At 40.8% G+C, this 19,637-nt stretch overlaps 1 protein-coding gene across 5 annotated transcripts in view; it reads left to right on the top strand.

Annotated features, from left to right (window-relative positions):
- Positions 1-19,637, top strand: part of tbc1d5 (TBC1 domain family, member 5) — a 20,405-nt gene extending 768 nt beyond the window's left edge. The window contains exons 2-23 of one of the 5 annotated variants that reach the window (XM_051391646.1): positions 4,139-4,190; positions 4,619-4,737; positions 5,597-5,654; positions 5,819-5,927; positions 6,140-6,229; positions 6,579-6,653; positions 7,506-7,573; positions 7,697-7,799; positions 8,236-8,324; positions 8,477-8,527; positions 8,684-8,753; positions 9,524-9,696; positions 9,794-9,936; positions 10,940-11,046; positions 13,232-13,317; positions 14,269-14,582; positions 14,773-14,835; positions 16,185-16,393; positions 16,792-16,894; positions 17,320-17,399; positions 17,516-17,785; positions 18,340-19,637. In XM_051391646.1, the coding sequence (XP_051247606.1) occupies positions 4,638-4,737; positions 5,597-5,654; positions 5,819-5,927; positions 6,140-6,229; positions 6,579-6,653; positions 7,506-7,573; positions 7,697-7,799; positions 8,236-8,324; positions 8,477-8,527; positions 8,684-8,753; positions 9,524-9,696; positions 9,794-9,936; positions 10,940-11,046; positions 13,232-13,317; positions 14,269-14,582; positions 14,773-14,835; positions 16,185-16,393; positions 16,792-16,894; positions 17,320-17,399; positions 17,516-17,785; positions 18,340-18,651 (2,673 nt within the window). In that variant the 5' untranslated portion in view covers positions 4,139-4,190; positions 4,619-4,637 and the 3' untranslated portion in view covers positions 18,652-19,637. Of the gene's footprint in view, positions 1-4,138; positions 4,191-4,211; positions 4,363-4,618; positions 4,738-5,596; positions 5,655-5,818; positions 5,928-6,139; positions 6,230-6,578; positions 6,654-7,505; positions 7,574-7,696; positions 7,800-8,235; positions 8,325-8,476; positions 8,528-8,683; positions 8,754-9,523; positions 9,697-9,793; positions 9,937-10,939; positions 11,047-13,231; positions 13,318-14,268; positions 14,583-14,772; positions 14,836-16,184; positions 16,394-16,791; positions 16,895-17,319; positions 17,400-17,515; positions 17,786-18,339 lie in introns of those variants that run through there. The other 4 variants (XM_051391644.1, XM_051391643.1, XM_051391647.1 and 1 more) reach the window with 4 other exon arrangements.

Below are 19,637 nucleotides of genomic sequence, written 5' to 3'. Positions count from 1 at the left end.
CACTTCCAATAACCAGGTCAGTGCAAAAATGTGTGCAGGGAGAGTACAGTCTGCGGGCTATTGCGGATTAGAGAAAAAAAAGCCTTGGGACAAATATCAAGTGCTGTGGTGTTATACCCTTTCAACTCTCGAAAGGAGAGACCATAGTTGGTCTTTACTGCACGTCTGCACTGACACGAATATTGAGAGGAAATAGGTTGTAGGTCAGTGGAGGGGAAATGTGTGATACTTGCTGACCTGCAAAGTCTGTTCCTGAATGTTATTTAAATCTCTGTCTTGTTCATCTTTCACTGTAGGTGCTGTGGTTTGCAATATGTTTGGCTTGTGGGTTAATAAAGCAATTTAAGCAGTTATACTATTTTTGTTTTGTACTTTTTAGAGGCCCAAAAGAGGTAAAGATCCTCCAGTAATTCTCAAGAAAAAAAGATAAGATTAAAGTCTGAAAGAAATATTTTTTTTAAGCTTTCCTGTCCTGTTGATCATCTCACAATAACCCCTTTAGTTTTATCTTGTGACTCCTGGTGGGGCTCTAGAACCGCTGCTCCAGTTCTTGCATACAGACAGATATCTGTCAGATTTAATCTCTCGTCATGTATGTGGCAATTGAATCAGTCAAGACCCAGAAAATTCACGGTATTTTGCCAAGGTTAAGGTCCCAAGCATGTTCTCAGCCTCTTGCAGAGCATGTGACTGTGAAGGCTCCTGGGCTCTTGCTGCGTGCTGAAGTAGAGGCATGTGAGTTTGTTTAGCTGGGGTGTTTCACTTTGACTAAACAGCAATCTGCCGCTCCGACTGTTGCTGCCAGTGACAGCTCCTCTCATTGCCATTTCCAGTATCCTTTTTGAATATTCATCCTCTAAAGAGCCCCCTGTACTGATTCTTTTTCTGAATATATTTGACATTAGTTTGCTCTGACAACCAGCTGAAATAAAGTACTAGTGGACTGGTTCAGCAAATGACTAATGTTACTAGTTTTCCAGAGCTGAAAACAATGCTGCAGACTGTTCAGTTCACAAGAGCTTCAGTTATTCAGTCAGATGTCTCTAAAGGAAATTCTGTAGGCACTTCAGCAAAAACATTTCATACAATTTAATCCGGGTTTAGTTTCAGAATAGTTTAGCCTTTGAGACTTTAGGCCAATGAGCTTGCGGCCGGCTGAAGCTTTTCTTTGTGTTTTTTCATGTCTGCTCAACTCGAGCGTGGGATCCTTTAACATGTGGTTGTCTGGCCAATCCGTGAACAAAACCTGCCTCTGCAATTTGAAGAAGAGCTGAAGTGAATTTGAATGTGTCAACTTGGCTGTCCCCCCCCCCCCACAACTTTCTTTTCAGCTTATCTGTGGCTTTGAGATATTCTCATGACCCTAAAGAATGTGAAGCTGTGTGCCTGGCTTTGATCAAGAGGGAAAACAAAGAAAAGGAACGTTTTAGGCTCAAAAGCAGTGATAATTATGGCCCCTTTCAGATTGAGTGTGCGGTAAAGTAAAGGGAACAGGGAAGTGAAATGTTGGTTTTGGTGCACACAATGAGGATTATTACAGGAAGAGGTTCACAGCGAGGCTGTCTGACTTGTACTTGGTATGCTTCCAGTGTGCTTTACACAAAGTCCAAAACATCTGCATTGCTTCTTTTGAAATCCAGCTTGAGGTGAAAACTTTAAATAAGAAATGGTTGCAAGAACTTAACATATGTAAGAAGACAATGTAATGGCTGCAATTTGGATTTACCTTCACAGCCTGTTGTTGTAAGTCCCACAAACAGATCTTCTACCTCAGAACAGATGGACGCACTGTTATTTGTCTGTTGATTTATTTATGCATTTCATTATGTATTGATTTGATTATTTCATGAAAGATTCGTGTTTTGAATTATTGAGGTGTCTCCAGGTGCTGTGGATTGAATTATGCAGAAGCTAATTTGCCTTGATTATTATGTGTTAAAGTTGGAATGTTGTTTTACGTTCAACTCTGGGAGGAAGTAATGAAGGCAGCAGAAGGCTAAGAGAAGACTCGCTTCAGGCAAGATTGTGCTAACACAGCGAGGCCTCGAGTCTTTTACCTGTATCATCTTTCATTCACTCAAAAGGGCTTACACACACAGGACATGCCTCCTCAAAGCACAAGTCACAATGAGACATCTGTAAAGGCCTCTTTAGAGAGTTTAGAATGACTTTTTATTTTTGGAAAGAAGGGACAAAGCGCTGGATGGGCTTGCAGGTCTGTGGGGAAAAATGTTTTGAATATCTTTTGACACATTGTACAATGCAAGTTTTAGTGAGACTGTGATGATATGAAATAATATTCTGTGCAAAGTGACTGCTGTTATATTTGTAGTTGCTCAGGAGAGTTTGATACATCTTCCATGCCAATCTTTTAAAAATACAGGCTATTATTGGAGATACCTTTTCACGACACTTTTTCTATAGTTGTGGATTAGATTATTCAATGGAATAATGTCCTTTTTTATGAGGGAAGGGAGAAAAACCCCTCAGACTTAAGGAGAGCATTAGTCTTTGAGGAGAACAGATGTTTCCTAAGAAAACAGGCACATACATTATGCATATAAAATTATTTCTATTTTGATGGCGTGTGGAGCTGATTTATCAAGCGGTGTTCCATTCACATGGTTAATGGGTTTAAGAGATGCCTTTGTTGTGTTATTTCCACAATTAATAAAGCGAAAGAAAACATAATGCTCTGTGGAAGCGTGCTATTCTGTAGGCCTGTGTATTAGGCTAACCATATTCATAAACGTGGAATAATCCCAAGCCGGATAAAGAACGGAGGCAGAATTGTTTAACCTAGATTGTGTTGTCTCTCAGAGAAAGTGAAACTTTTCTCACAACTGTGATGGTTGGCAGAGAAGCGTTGGCTCAGGGTTTACCTGGTGAGGATGTTTTTCTGGTAATTTCTTTGTTGTGTTTTTTTTTTTTCAACATTTTTATTTGTAGTTGGTGCACCATTTTTTCACTAATAACAAAAAGACCTTCAAACTATCAACATTGATTACAATATAGATTTTTTTGGTCTGCTGCTCAACTGGACAATTGCGAGCTAAAATCATTATAAATTGTCACATACTCTCACAATACACAGACAAAGAAAAGCTTCAAATCCTGGCATTTTGCGTTTTTTGCATTTCAATATGTTTGCCGATACATTCTTGCTTTGATCAAATAAGGGACTAATGGACTGGTCATGGCAGTTCTAATAAATATTAATAAGAATATTTTTGTAATATCTTTTACCCATGTGTTTGTTCATTCTGTCTTGTAACAGTAGATTTGTCAGATTTCAGTTGAGTTTTTAGTAGTTGTAGTATAGACACAGCTTACACAGCATAGCATTGACACTATCTCTGTGTCGACACATATTCTTTGAGACCTATATATACAACCAATATAACACATCTCAGCTTCCCCCTGCAGAAGATGATTTTATTACATTTTGAAGCTCTGTGCTGGCTGCACACGTTTTCATTTTATGAACAACAAATATTCTCGAAACTGTAATAATTCCTTAATAACTTCAGAGACACAGTTAATACTGTCTGTGTGTTATGTGAAGGCCGTCTGTTGACATCAAAATATTTAATTAATGCATTCATTTGCCTACTTAATGACCTCATTAGCATTACTTCTTATGTTTAATATATCACAGTGAGCGTGGCGGGCCATCATGCAGCTCAAGTGCTTCTTGTTAATTTAAGCCATTCTTCACTGACTGTAATCAGTGTCACTGTTTTATTTTATGCAGCAAAGTTGTGTTAAACGCACAAGGTGAATAAAGAGCAACTTGTGTTTATGATCATCACAAAGCAAAGAACCACAAAGTTATCAGCTATATTCAGTGATAGCTATTTATGAATATGTCATGTCTACATTATATATCCCTGTTCGATTTTCATACATAGTGGTATACATGGTGAATGAGATGTAGAGCTGTATTGTGTTTAAAGGCATCAAGTCACATAATAGCAGTGGGTATTTAGTACATGACATTAGTTTTATTAGTTTTCTTTTTCTGCTGCCTAATTTTCTGTATTTTTATCAACTATACACGTGCCTTTCTATAACACCAACACCATGTTGTTTATTTCCCTATGTTCAGTTTCTTTATTGTTCCTTCTTCTTCTTGCAGAGTAATCTTTTTCTTCTGAGTCTTGGCTGAGGAGGATCACAAGACTGTGCCAGTAAGTCCTGAGATAAAAGCGCTCTAGGGTGTTTAATGTTTGTAGCAAGGGGACTGTCTGTGATTGCAGAAGATAGATTTTGCATGCAAACCTGCATAAAGAGGTCAGAGGTCAGGGTCACTCCTGCTCAAGAGGCAGAGCAGATGCCTGTCAGCACAAGCTCTGATCGAAGGTCAGTCTCCCTATCAGTAGATGTTTGTTAGTTTCAAGGCGGGGTATTGTTCTTTATCATTTAGAGTTTTTGGATTGTTTTCTGAGTTTAAAGGTCATGCATAACATGATGTAAGCTACCCAACTTTTGGTTTGTAGTTTTGGTCATCTCTAGCTAATCTCCTAGCTGGTATGTTGCGCTAAACTGTGATTTAAATTCTACTTTCTTCCCTTTTTTTCCCTGCTTTCTCTCTCAACTCCTCCCTTACTTTGTCCAGGTCAGGCTGGGTCGCGGCCATGCAGCACCCCAATTTCGAGACCCGCCACCCGCTCCAGACAGACGAGCAGCAGGAGACGGGCTTTGACCCGCTTAATAATTTCAACAAGAACCGCAGCAGTATGTCTTACTCTCACCACTGGGATTTAAAAACTCATGTGCAAACTGTGGTGGAGACATTAAGTGCCACAATATACTGGTGCTTCTGTTGTGTTGGGACAGTTCTTAATTTGGTCCTTGATGCATTTTTGTTTACATTTTAGAGAACCAGTCTCTAGGTATTTTTACTGGCAGGCCTGTCAGTAGCCCCTTCCTCAGATTTATATTCGAGTATTAAACCTACACTTACACTCAGAGGAGTGATGGCTCTGACCAGTAGACGAGCAGAAGAGAGAGTCATAATAACTTAAAGTTCTAGATAGCTAGAGATAATAAAAATGATATTCGGAGCTCACTGTGAAGGGTGAGTCACAGACGTGGCTGGCTACACCCCCGGGCTGAGGGTGTTTTTGTGTTTTTTATGTTTACGTGGGTGAGAGAGAGAAAATGTTGGGGGCTGGCATGTTGTGGAACTGATGAATATTCATGCTGAATGTCCCAGTGGAATGATCTACTCCTGTAACTAATGTTGATAGACAGCTCTCCGACTTGAATGCATGTTCACCTGCAGGCCAAATTAGACGTATTACCGGCAATAAAGACAAGGAGGAGTATGATGCTTTACTCTCTGTTGTCACTTTCCCTGCTTCTGGCTCTTTTTGCTCCATTACACATCTTGAAAAAGAAGCCCCAAAAATAACTGATGGGTCATTTGGAAGCACTAAATAGGCCAGTTCCTTATTATGGTAGTCGTCAAAGGTTATGTTTTTGTTTATGATCCTGTGTTCAGAAGCTTTAAAAATAATTGATTTCTAGTTTCACTGCTTAGCACTGGTTGTTTAGATCTCCCCCTTGTGGTTGTCTGTGTCTGTTTTAACAGGAGGATCTCTTGACAGCAGCACTTACTCACAGCCTCAGTCAACCTTCCTCTCATACAGGTGAGTTTTTTTCCTTGTGTGGTTGTGCCATAAACTCTTGGCCCAACTCACCGCTCCAGCCTCCTGGTTTACTGCTGGATGACACATTAGATGGAATACCGTGCCCAATTTGGGTTGAGAAGCTCATAAATCTCCTCGTCCTCTGCCTCCCCTCCCCTGCACAGGAAAGAATGGGACGACTTGTTCCTCAACAGTAATTACCTGGCCAGGATCCGGCAGGCAGGCATCAACGGTCGACTGAGGAGCAGCCGCTTTCGGAGTGTATGCTGGAAGGTGAGTGCCAAATGGATCAAACCAGTCCTATCAGGTTTGTTTAAAGTGGCTTTGGCAATTTCCCTGCCACAGAAAAGACTGCAGTTCTGGCAGCTTACAAACAGCCTTTGGTGGAAACAGCAGTCTGGAGTTTGAAAGTGTAAATTTTCTGCCCGTTTATGTAAATTCTTGTTGAGGCAGCAAGCACTAACCTGTTCACTGGCTGTCTGTAGTTGTACCTGGAGGCTCTTCCAGAAGACAAGGGTCAGTGGATCAACAAGACCAAGGAGCTCCGGGGCCAGTATGAGAAGATCAAAGAGACGGTGAGAGCACCGCCATGTGGCCGCTTCCCTCAGCATGATGAGAAAATGGTCACTCAGAGTTGCAGAAGATTTTTGTGTTTCTGCGGCAGTTTGTGGAGCATTATGACTTATTAAATAATCTCCTCAATCATTTTTCTTGATATGGTAGGTCAGAATGTATTAATTATTAATTGTTGTTTGAACTACCACTGATATTTAAAACAAAATAGAACTTATAACCAGTATATCCTGCTAAATGTTAAACACAAGGTCAAAGTCACAATGGTTATGCATTTTTAGCAGTGCACCCTTTTAGGAATGAACTGATCTGTTATTGACATCGATGTGTTTGGGGTTTTTTTTGTCACAGCACATCACTAACCCACGCAAGGCTAAAGGCCAGCAGGACCTGGTGGTTAACAACCCGCTGTCCCAGGATGAAGGGGTGAGTGAGTGAGTGAGTGAGTGTCGCTGTGTATCGTGTCCTACTCTCTGTTAGTCAGTTGCTTTTGATTCATTACCAGGTTTTTTAAGTAATTATAAATCCATTAAATTGGTGTTGCGTTAGGCAATAAAATGTTTAAAGATATTTGATTTCTGATTGTGTGATGACATGCACTCAGAAAGTCACACTCTTAACAGAGAGGTATCAAAAGCTGTTATTGACAATCTAGGGACAACATTTTCCTTGGTTGTTTCCTGGAAAGGACTCTGTAATTTGGTACTAATTATAGAGAAAAATAGAGACAGTGCTCAGTGTGTACACCTCCGGTTAATTAATTCAAATTAATTGCTAGTGTAAGTCTTTTAGTCAGTGCACAGCAGGTTAGCTGAACATGAAAAATGTAAAAATCTGTCTGCAGAAAAGGATACAGTTCAATGTCTATGAAGAATAAAGTGTCTAATAATGAATCAGTATTTACTTGGGTTTAAATGGAACAGTTCTGTTTTAAGTAACTACTAATTATAGGGAAAAGAGAGACATACTTATTTCGAGGAAACTTCCAAGGAAATTGTTGTAAAATTAAGGGTTACCGAGATATTTTCGATACACAAAAGGCTGCTGAATTACACCAAAGTGGCTGGTCACTTCTGTAATTAGCATATCATAACTGTAAAATGAAGTTGGGTAAGTTACTGCTTTTGAAAAGTTTTTAAAATTCATTCAGTTTTCCAGTCAATTATGGAATGGTCACTATTTCGAATTATTGTAGTGTCACAGTGACCCCTCTAACCCACCAGTCTCCCATGAGTAATGTTTATATGCATTTGTCTTATTATTTCCTCTCCTGTCCAGAGCCTGTGGAACAAGTTCTTCCAAGATAAAGAGCTGAAGGGGATGATCAAACAGGACGTGTTAAGAACGTTAGTACCACTGTCATTCTGTTTATTTATTTGTTTTTTATGCCTTTATGCCTGAAATCTTTCTGCTGTCTACATGAAGTAAAACCCCAACTTTATTTCTTTTTCTCTTTCTATTTGCTTAAGGTTTCCTGAAATTCGTTACTTCCAGGACGACGATGTGAGGACCAAGCTGACGGACATTCTCTTTTGTTATGCCAGAGAAAATGAGCAGTTATTGTATAAACAGGTACGATTGACACCTTGTCAACAGCTCATTCTGCTTAAAAGCAGAAGTTGTTAGGGGTTGTGGGTTATCTTCCTGAGCCATAGTGTCGATAATCAAGGCATATGTGTGCGTTTGTGTGCGTGTGTGGGCTTCTCAGCGCCCAGTGAGCTCAGACAAAAGAACAAAATGCCTTTGTAACCTAATCATTATCAGTGTCTGTAACAGGTGCCAGCGGATGAATACACGGCCAGTGCAGCATCTTTTTCACAAACTGGAAGTGACACATGGCCGGGCAGTGGCTAACAATATCTAAATTAAACCTGTCATCACCGATTAGAAACCTCGTGCATCACTATTAAAGAAAGACTGACTACAAATGAACCATAATTTCTCTCTCCCCTGCCCTCTTAACGTCTTACACTCCCGCTACCTCTGTCTTTTCTTCTTCTGTCTGTAGGGGATGCACGAGTTGCTGGCCCCCATAGTGTTTGTGCTGCACTGTGACCATCAAGCCTTTCAGCATGCCAGCGAGACGGCCAGCCCCAGGTCAGTTCCTCATTGAAAACTGTGAAACTGAATCTTTCACCCTTTAGTTGCCATGAACAGCTATAGACCTGCTCGTACTCTAGTCAGAAGACAAAAAGTTTCTTAATTTACTTGGACAAAGGTCACTTTTACGCATCCTTCTTTATCCACAGTGAGGAGATGAAGTGTCTGTTGAACCCAGTGTACCTTGAGCACGACGCCTAGTGAGTACACTCCTAATATCAGACGAATGATACCAGAAATATAATTACTTTTCAAATAAATAGAATTGGTTGACTTGTCTGTTTCCATCTCACAATATGTCCCCTCTTTGTTTCTCATTATTTATCTCTGTCACAAACGCACACTTCTGTCTATAGTGCCATGTTCTCGCAACTGATGGACACAGCAGAGCCATGGTTCTCCAGCTTTGAGAGGGAAGTGAGGAAGGTCAGTTTGATCTGAAGAACCGCTTTTGACATTGTAATTACAATAATTGATTGTGCATTGTAACACAATATGGGCTGATTGCGCTATAATGACTGCACAGAAGACATGATGTTAGACTTTGTATGCTGACGTAAGGCTATTAACACTTTTTAATCCTTAAGATTTCAATCCTAGTTGATTTGATGACACCCGTGGTTACCAGGGTAACGGCAAGTGAGCTGTAATACTACAGCCAACACTCCTACTACTTTGTCAGAAATACAACAAAAGAACAACTTGTGTATCCATTTATAGTGCAGCCAAACAAACAAAAACTTGTTTTAATTAAAAAGTGGTCAAAAATGACCAATGGGTTGTTTTACATTGTGAAATTGCTTGTTTTCCGTGACTTCCGTGAAAAGCCATCTCATGCTTTTCCAGTTGGATTCTTTTAATTTGAACTAGCAGCAGTAGGACATTTTGGGTTTACATTGGCAGTAACTTAACACAACTTAGATTTGGCTGTAGGAAAGCAAAAATAAACATTAATTTCCTGTGAATCCCTAATGCGAATAGGACAATTTGAATCCAGCATGGCGATGGCAGACTCTGCCACCAACAATCTAAACTACTAGACAGTGAGTTAATTACAGAATCTAAGTATACTGAATGGCTATTTCGAAACATATCTGACCATAAATAGTATCAAAAGTGGTACTAGGTTTACAGAGACTCTACTCATTCATGTTTATAGAATATTATGCTAATTATGTAATGATCTACTGCTCCAGGGTAAGGAAGAGATGCTGACCAGCATCCCGTTCGCTCGGCCCCAGGACTCGGGGCCATCCGTTGCCATAGTGACCAAAGTCAACCGGATCCAGGACCAGCTGGTGAAGAAGCATGACGTTGAACTGCACATGCACCTCAACCGGCTGGAGATTGCCCCGCAAATCTACGGCATGTCAGTATTTACACCTTCAGTTCAGTGTGTCTAATACATTTCTTCACCCTCAGCTGTTCATATATACAGTTACCCTGTCTTTCTGTCTGTCCTGCAGCCGGTGGGTACGTCTGCTGTTCGGCCGTGAGTTTCCACTCCAGGATCTGCTGGTTGTGTGGGACGCCCTGTTTGCAGACAGCATCACTTTGGACCTGGTGGACTACATCTTTGTGGCCATGCTGCTCTACATCCGAGACGCTCGTACACTCCATTTATTACTGAAATAATCCAATAATGCGATGTGTTGTCTTTGTAGCATGTCATTTCATGAGAAACACTTAACTGGAAGAATGTGATTTACTCCACCTCATTTAATTAGATGGAGTCATATTGCTTTAAATAGAATACAGTAGATATTTGCTGCCATACATACAGGCAGGATGGGGGTTTAAGCTCTAATGATGGCAAACCTCGTCCCTGCTCAAGTGTCTTTCAGTAAGAATCCCTGCTGCTATAGGACAGATGCCAGGGAACCAAATGCACACAAATACAGCATTTCAGAAGACTGTTCTGTCAGTTTGCACATTTTCATGTCCAAGCATACTTTTGATGGAAAAACTTCAATACAAAGGTTTAAGTTGCAAACACTGAACACAAAGTACAAAGATATTGTTGATCAGTAGCTCTGTAGTACTGTTGCTGCCAAGTGTCCATGGAACAAAGAGGAAGCTGTTCTTTAGAGAGGTGCCTTTCTGAAGGGTACTCTGAAGCATGCAGGTAGAAGAAATGCAAGAATTGATGGGAACATGTTTGCTAGATCAAGTGTGATGCAGCTGTGGGTACCAATAGCTCAGTGTCTGCAAAGTTTCATGATGTGGCAGGGGAGTGTGATTTATTTTTTCCCATTTGAAACTATTTGTAAAAGCACATGCAATCATGTTTTAGGAAGTCAGAGAGCATTCTCTAATACATGAGTTGATTAGGCAGCTTAGTGTTTGAGTGGGAGGACTGTCCCATAATGGGAAGGTCTCGGGTTTAATCCTAAACAACATGTGTCCATTTAATGTGTTTAAACAAAACACAGAGTGCTTTCAGATAATTTTTTTTTTTTAAACAAACCCGGGGATGATGGCTAATTCTGAAATTTGTCACAGTTTTACACAGTGCAAATGTAACATACTGTATTTGAATGGATTCTGAGGTTAGATTTCTAATCAGTGCACAGCATCTCTAATACTGAATTTGTTTGTTCTGTCTGTTTCAGTCATTGCTAGTAACTTCCAGACCTGCCTGGGCCTTCTAATGCACTACCCTCCATTAGGAGACATCAACTCTCTGCTGCAAAAGGCTCTTTTCCTCCGAGATCCCAAAGTAAGCAAACAACCACAGTCCAACCAATTGATTGAAAAATTATTATACGTATTGAGTGTGTTTGCAACATCAACAGTAAGTGTTTGTGTTACTCTTCAGTTTCTCTTCAAGTTCCAGTGTGGTATATTAAACACTTTCATTATGCCTGCCCGGTCACAAGTTAAAATGGAGAAGAGAAAGGGAGAAGTATTACACATAAAATGACAATGGGGAGGGGAGAAAGTTTTCCTGGAGATTGAATTCATGGTGACTACGTTTTACTGTCATTCACCACAGGAGATACTGTGCTAACAAAATAATCTGCCTTGTTTTCTGCAGAGGAAGGAGAACATTTGCAGAAGTGAAACACAAAACAGTGGGCTAAAATCCTCAAACAACAATCATGTAGCGTAAACAAAAAAAAGTGTCACGGCACTGTGAGAAAATGCTTAGGTGTAACAAAAAAAGTTAAAATAGGCAGCGAATGTTTCAGTTCCTCACACTTCAGTGGTTGCTTATTAGTGATTTTAAGGCACTTACAGTATAAACACATGAAGCACAGGTGCAGTCAATGAAGCAGTTAATAAGAAAGAGGAAGTTGCACAGATATATATATATATATATATATATATATATATATTCAACATTTCCATGTAATGATAAGACATGTACATACTATATGCAACGCATAACTTAAGCTTTTTTAATCTTGTTAAAACCTGCAACATAAATAGTGTTAGAGGTCAGAGTTGGCAAAGTCACAGACCACAAATACTATTTGTTTTACGCCTTTCAAATACGAAACACACCAGAAAAGGGGAAGTAACAAATTCTGCAAGAGGACTTCGAAACCTCACATTACAGCTCGCTAGGAAAACACAGCTACCTAAAACATGACCTCCCAACGGTACATTTGGGTGACAGTACATTTGGTATATATCCAGAGGGAACCAGACAGTTCATTTAGCCCCATTTGTCATCCAGTCCTCAAAAAGTAAATCCATTTACTCTCTTGTTGAAGAACATTGCTCTGTGTCATTATCTGCACTACAAAAGGTCAGTTCAGCTGCAGTGTATTGTAGAGTAGTGTAACAAAAATGTTGAGATCCCCAGAATATACAATATGGCCTGGAGTTTATTCAGTACCAACCTTGATTTGAGCACAAATAAAAAAAAATAAACGTGGTACAAACTAAGGAATAATAAGAATAAGATTTCTTTCGACTTGAGGTTTACATACTGTAGGGCTGGATCAAGATAGGTAGACAGATTATTCTTTGCCCCAAATTGCAAAAAATGCATATACATATATGTGGCTTTGTTTTTAAAGTCCTCACATCTAATACAGCTGTGTTATAGGTGCATAAATTGCATTTTTGATTTCTCCTGCTTGTTTTGTACTGTGTTTTTGCGCAGTTATTCTTTTTTTAGTAGACCTCAATCATGAACTTGATTGCAGTGTTAAAAGGAAAAATCGCCCCGATTCTGAACATGAAAACACTGCAGTTCCTAAAAATGTCATTGCTTAATTATAGTAGCTGCTTCCTATACCAGTGATGTAATTATTATTTGTAATGTTAGACCGTTGTGACTGCAAGACAGCGAGCGTGAAAACAAGACTAGGTGTTGACAGCTTGAGAACTTCTCCTACCTCAGTTGTAATCTTTTGCCATATCAGACTATTTTCCCCGTCACACACTAAATCAGAGGCCTTGTCACTCTCTCTTCTCCTCACACACAGAAAGATCACATTCTTCCCTTACCTTTTGATGAAAGGTACATTTGACCTGACAATACAGCTTCTGTGACCTTAGCAAACGCCTCGATATCCCGGTTTAAACCATCTTCTGTTCCTCCTGCAAACTCACTGACCCATTCACTCTAACACAACTCACCATACTCCTGTCCAATACTCTCCTGGGATGAGAATCCAGTAAGGTGCTAATCCAACATGACAGTGTTTCCCCCAAGTGAATGACCATGTCACACCACGTCCACATCACCGTTACACCTGGAGGGGGCATCATCCCTAATAACGGGGGGGCCGGGAAAGAGGCTGGTTGCTCATATGTATTGACTCAGAAACTTGCTGTTTACTTGCATGCACATGACATGTCTTATGTTTATCACGCACACCAGAAAGATTTTTTCCTGACTTGTACATGTGCTAACACAAAACTTATTTATTCTGTTCCTCCTTTTGTAGAACAATCCACGACCTGTCAACTACCAGTTCCAGCAGAACCTGGATTACTACAAAACAAGGGGGGCTGACCTGATGAACAAGACACGGTAAAACATACACACAACTATTCTTCTCAAATGTCACCCTTTTAGGTTTGCTTGAATTCACAGCAGTTACAACAGATTTCATTTCACTTTTTACATTAAAAAAGTACTGAAGTGGACATAGAAAACCCGTAAATAGGAATATTTTATTTTATATATTAAAATCTCTATAATAGTTCTCATGTAGCATTGGTTTAAGTGTGTTGAAGCCTGATGAATCCGCCTTAAGCTTGTTTGTTTGTATGAGGTCCTGTTCCTCATTTCCTGACTGTCTCCCAGGCATGTCACTCAGTTTCCTTGTCAATAAAGAGAACACCATCCTTAAGTTACTTAGGTGTTATGACCCAGTTTTTAATTGGCTTCCATAATTTAATTCACTGCTGTTTGAAAATCAAATTAGAGACTTGAAATTTTGACGAGATTGGCAGTCCATCACAATGAACACTTTATATTTTATGTCAAAGTGATGTTATTGTGCACAGCAATTCAGTTGCAAGTAGCAAGAGAGTTAAGAGAGTGCCAACAACAAGCAGTTTGATATATGAAGTACGTTTTTTTTTTTTAGTGTCAGTATTTGCTTTTTGTTTGTCATCCGAGATTGACAGCAGAGCCTATACTTCACTCTCAAATGTCACTTGTTGAAAAGGCTATTATTGTACAATAATGGTCCCTGCTTATAATTTTGAATCGGTCACTCTGATGGAAACTATTCATGTAAGTTTGAAACTTTCTGTAAGTTGAGCTTCACTCTGTACAGAAACAAAATGGAAACCGCTGGCTGCTTGGAAAGTAGGAAACACTAATTACTTAAAGTGTTGTGTGGAGAAATGTTGGCAGTAAAAGATATTCACCATTTATAGATAAAGGTCTAAAACATGCAAAACCACAGCTATTATTTTGATGATGGCCTTTTGTTTTTCCGTATTCAGCTCAACGTACCTTTTGTCTTTCTAGCTCTGGTTCCAGTACAAAAACGGCCCCCCTCAACATCAACAAGGTCTCCAGCAGCCTGCTGAGCTTCGGCAGGAAACTCATCGCTCCAGCCATTTCCGGCGGCTCCAGCGGCGTCTCGCCAATCAACAGCGAGGTTCACTCCTCCACTTCCTCCTCCTCGTCAACCTCCCCCGCTTCAGCGCCTGCGCCCGCCCTCGCTCACCCGCTGGCTGAGCCTCCATCAGCCCTCGCCCCACCACAGACCCAGAGCCACTCCCAGACTCAGCATTACCGTCTGCTTAAGTCCGAGAGCATGCCTGTCCACCTCAGCAAAGGTAAGCGGTGGGACGCACACAAAGATCCAGATTTGCTCCATCACAGACCACCATACCAACAATTAATTTGTGCATTTTTGTTGGCTGTTGTGTAACTGGCGAATGAGCTGCATGTACAGATTAACACCAGTACAGATTATCTAGTTTGTGTGGGTGTGGCAGCATCAGCCTTGACTCTCCTGTCTGTTAGATGTAGTTTCAGGTGGAGTGTCTCAGGTCTCTCTCCCAGCCCAGATTCACACTGACACACAAGGTAACTGCTACCATGGCAACCGCTTGTGTGTCCCCCCCGTTTTTCCTTGCTTGCGTCACTGACATTGCAATATCTGCACACAAAGTTTGTCATTCACTGCTTGGTCATCTGTTCCTGCCGCTAGTTAGGTACATATTACCAGAGAGTGTAATAGCACTTGTTGACCAGCAGAGGGAGATCACAACTTGGCACATCAGTGGAAATTAAACTAACAGCATGAACACCATGGATGTGTTGTGGCATCTGCTGTCAGCAAGGCTGCTCAAGAGGTTGTTATGCGTGTGTGCTTTGTTGCTTAGTGACAGCAGCTGTTATTTTTGTTGTTGTGTGTCTTGTGTTTGTAAGGGCAAAGAAATATGCAATGTACTTCTTTCTGTGGTGCCTGGAATAATTCTAATTTATTTGCAGTTTTTAATTATAATCAATTCATAAATTAATCAATTTAAAAAGCAATTCTAAATTGATTTATTAAATTTGCATTTTAATGATACATTAATGGCCACCAATCACAGAGCGGCAGCAGCAGGAGCTCTGATTGGTCTGACTCCCAAAACAGCTGGCCAATCAAAAGCTCCTGCTACAGCTCTGTCTGTGTAACCTCATTTCATTTTTAGGTGTCATGCTGCTTACACATCTTTTAAATTAAAGAAAGCGATCACAAACCAGAAAATGCAAAAGCAGGAGACGCAAAAGAATGTCTGATGGATAAACAGACACACAGACAGACAGTAAGTGAATTGATTTACATTAAGTTGAAAAAGTTCAATTAATTTAGCTATTCCATTTTAAAATTTAGTTTTTAATTCATCATGTAAAGACAGAATGAGGACATAGTTAAAAGGTGACAAATTGAATACATTTTTTAAACTTTTTTTGTTTATTAATGTATAAATTAAATGCAAATGTATTAAATCAATTTATACTTTTTTTTAAATTTAACAATTTCTAAATTCTAATTTCATATTCTTGTTGTACCTTTCTACCCCTTAATTAAGAGATTAGATATTATAATAATGTTGCCATTTCTTTAGATATATAGCATTTTGCCTCTTCTTTTGACCTTCCTAAACAGCAGTATTTTGTGACCTCTTACTAACTCTTTTCAAGTTTTTAACCGCATCTCATGATTTTCTTCAGTGAAGGACTGCAAAGGCTAATAGGTGGACGCTGAGTTTAAATGATTGATTCTGCGCTCAGCAATGAACGTCCATTCTCAGAAGCTTATGCGCTTTTCCAACCGTATCGTACTGCTTAAGATCGATTTTCAATTGTACGTTGTGCATATTTATTATTGTGTTAATATTTTGTCTTCTGACCTCTGCCCCTCCCTCTTTCTCTTCCTTTCTCAGGCCAAAGCTCCAGGAACATCAGCTCCTCTCCCAGCATAGAAAGCCTCACTGGTGGGCGGGGGCAGTCCACCGCCTCCCCGCCTCTCCCCCCCTCCAGAGGAAGTGATGTCAGCACTTCATCTCCACCCCTCTCCGCCACCAAGAAAGAGTCTTTCTTCAACATCACTCGCTCTCGTTCCCACAGCAAGACCATGGGCAAGAAAGAGATGGTGAGATGTTTGACCTGCTGTTCTTGTAACCTCTCTCTTTTTTCTTTTTTTTTTGGCTGTCTACATGCCTTTGTCTCTGTCTTACTCTGTTTGTCTCACTTTTTCATCTTGTCTCACACTTCAACCCTAATCCCTCCCTTGTGGGCTTTTTGGTGCCCTTTGCATTCTGTTACCAAGCTCCTTTTTATTCCCCTCCAATTATATTGTCTCCTTCTGACGTGTGTGTGTGTGTGTGTGTGTGTGTGTGTGTGTGTGTGTGTGTGTGTGTGTGTGTGTGTGTGTGTGTGTGTGTGTGTGTGTGTGTGTGTGTGTGTGTGTGTGTGTGTGTGTGTGTGTGTGTGTGTGTGTGTGTGTGCGTGTGTGCGTGTGCGTGTTCGTGTGTGTGTGTGTGTTATCAGCAGGAGGAGGACCTGGAAGCCCAGGTATCGTTCCTGCAGGGTCAGATTAACGACCTGGAGGCCATGAGCAAATACTGTGCCAAGATGATGAACAATCACATCTGTGAGTACAGCAGCAACAGATGGTCAAATCTCCATATTCATTTTGAGCATCTAAAACATTAGTCAGCTCAAATACTAAGCACAAATCAAAGCTAATTATTCATTGTTTCATTTCTGAACATTTCACCACTGTTATCATTTTATTTTGTCTTTTTATAGACGTTTTTGCAATTGGTTTGTCTGATTCTGTGTTTTTATCCATGTTTGTCAAGCACATTGTATTTTAAGCAAGAAATTAGTGCACATGCTTTTTTTTACTCGATTGTGGAAATTCTGATAGTACCACAAAATGCATACCATTTTAAACACTTAAATAAAATAAATTGCATGTGGTTCTAATTTATTGCATTAATTCATTCAGCTGATATGGGAAGTATGTGGCTTGTTGTGTAGCTCAGTGAGTGACTCCTTGTCATGTCTCCACAGGCAAAATCCAGGAAGTAATTCTCCAGGAACACCTGGAGAAAGAGGATGAGGTCCTGGTGTCACTCGCTGGACTCAAACAGGTGAGTCTGAGCATGCATGCTGAGTGCACATTAATGTTCTTCATATGTTTCTACATGTGCTTCTTCTCTGTTTGTTTGTTTCCGTAACACTGATGTGTTGCTCAAAATCCTGCCAGATCAAAGACATCCTCAAGGGAGCACTGCGCTTCAACCAAAGCCTGCTAGAGGCCGAGGAGAACGAGGAGATCACCATCGCTGACGATCACTACACCTCCACAGCAGCTGCTGAAACTGCTCTTGGCGCCATCAATCACCACAGTGACCACCAACAGCAAGGAGGCAACAGGCGGAGCCGGGACTCTGATCTGGATGGGAGCGTGAGCATGGATGAGAAAGAAGAAGAGGAGGAGGAGGAGCAGCAGCCAATGACCCCACCTGAGCAACAGGTTAATTAATCAGTCCTCTTTTAGGCTGCTGGAATTAGAGATCCCCACCGGCAGCACCTGTGTTGGTATTAACTAAAACATTCAGTTCAGACGGGATTAGTTTTCAGTTGTTTGGTGTAATTGTTTGATCTTTTCATCCTGTATCCGGTGTCTTTAAATCCGATCATTTCCATGCCAACAAATTGTACCCTGTGTGCAAAAATGATGCCGTGTTTGTGCCAGAGTTTTATTCTTTGCAGGATTAGGCCATGTGACTCTAAAGCTGTCCCATTAGGAATGAATCAAACCCAGAATGATGCTGCATAATACAGCAACTGTATAATGAAAATACTTCGTCACATGTTCCCCGGAGCCTGAGTTTTGTTGCATTTGAATACATTAAGCTTTAGGGTCAAACAAGCAGCAGACAGTGGTTATACAGCCTTGGTTTATGTATACACCTTGTTCTACCACTGACTCAGACTGCACTAGATTAAACAGAATAAATAATTTAAGATAAGAGGGAAGAATCAAAGACGTGTCCCATTGACGACCCTCACATGTCTCGTGTGCAGGTGGCATCTTCCCTCGGCTCCGAGGGTAAGAACTGGGACGACTACATCCTCGTGTCCCAAGACGGTGACTTGCAGGCTGCCGACGGAGGAGGAGGAGGAGGAGGAGGAGGAGGAGGAGGAAGGGCTACAGCCGAGCGCACCCCTCCGATCAGGCGAGGGCGCGGCTTGGTGCGAATGGAGCCCGAGGGTGCGGCTGGGACCTTCCATGACCCTTTGATGGCTGGCACCACCTCGGGCTCTTCCAGCCCAGACGAGGGCTCCACCCACAGCAAGGACTCAGACTTTACTATTGTCAACCCGAACGACCTGTGAACACACAAATTAGCCCTCCTTCTCCTCCTCACATACCTGTATCATATCCCATTCAGAGGATGTGATCAAAAAGAAACTGACGTAGGATCAGAGGGTGGAACCTGCAGTATTTGGTAGACACCTGCCAGAGCTGCTGTTGGCTTAAAAAATTGCACATGTGGACTGTGACACTTCCAGTCACAAACATCTTATATTCTGTCTCTTTATCTGTCATCTGTGCCACTTGAGTCCTGTCTGAGCTAATGCCGTATGCTATCTAATCTACCTAATGCCTGTCTCCTCATTATGTTGGATCCCGTCACTCATTATATTTAATTGTAGCGCCCTGCTCTACAGAGAGAGGGCGCCATTGAACTTCTTACCCTGTCACTACATGATTACTCTGAAGAGTTGGACCTCAAATTGCAATTTCTTCATAGGGGATGACTCTCTCTCCTCTTGAGCTTACTGAGTGTTTTCTTCTGATTGTGGAGATCTGGCCATACCTTCTGCCTGTGTTATATGTCTGTATGTCTATGCCCCCCCCCCCAGAGCAAGCTCTCTTCTCTGATACCCAAAGGAAAGAAGGATGATGTGCTCATGTCAGTAGTTGGGGGCAGCTTTCTCCCCCCTCTGGAACCAGTGCCTCTGACCGTTATTCTTCTCTCAACCAAACAAAACCTGACTCTGTGATCTTAATCTTTTTGTTAGCCTTTTTTTTTTTTAATTTTTAAGAAAATATTTTTAACCCATAGACCTTTAGTTTCCTGCATACAAATGATTAAATTATGGAATACATCTATTTTTTTCCTTCTTTGTTTTTAAATTGATTCCAACATGGACATTTTAATGTGGTAATTGACAGTTTTCATTTCTCACATTTACAACTGAGTTGTTCTCGTGTCCTGTGGAAACCATGTAAAACAGGGCTCACAAAGAATGTTCCTCTAGCTGCCCATTCAGCATAATTAACTAAAGACCAATAAAACTACATCGCTCTTGCTACA

Source organism: Dicentrarchus labrax, unplaced genomic scaffold (assembly GCF_905237075.1).
Source record: "Dicentrarchus labrax unplaced genomic scaffold, dlabrax2021, whole genome shotgun sequence".
In the NCBI taxonomy this organism is placed as follows: Eukaryota; Metazoa; Chordata; class Actinopteri; family Moronidae; genus Dicentrarchus; species Dicentrarchus labrax.
The sequence above is the reverse complement of the archived record's forward strand: the minus strand, read 5'-3'. Positions and strand labels throughout refer to the sequence as shown.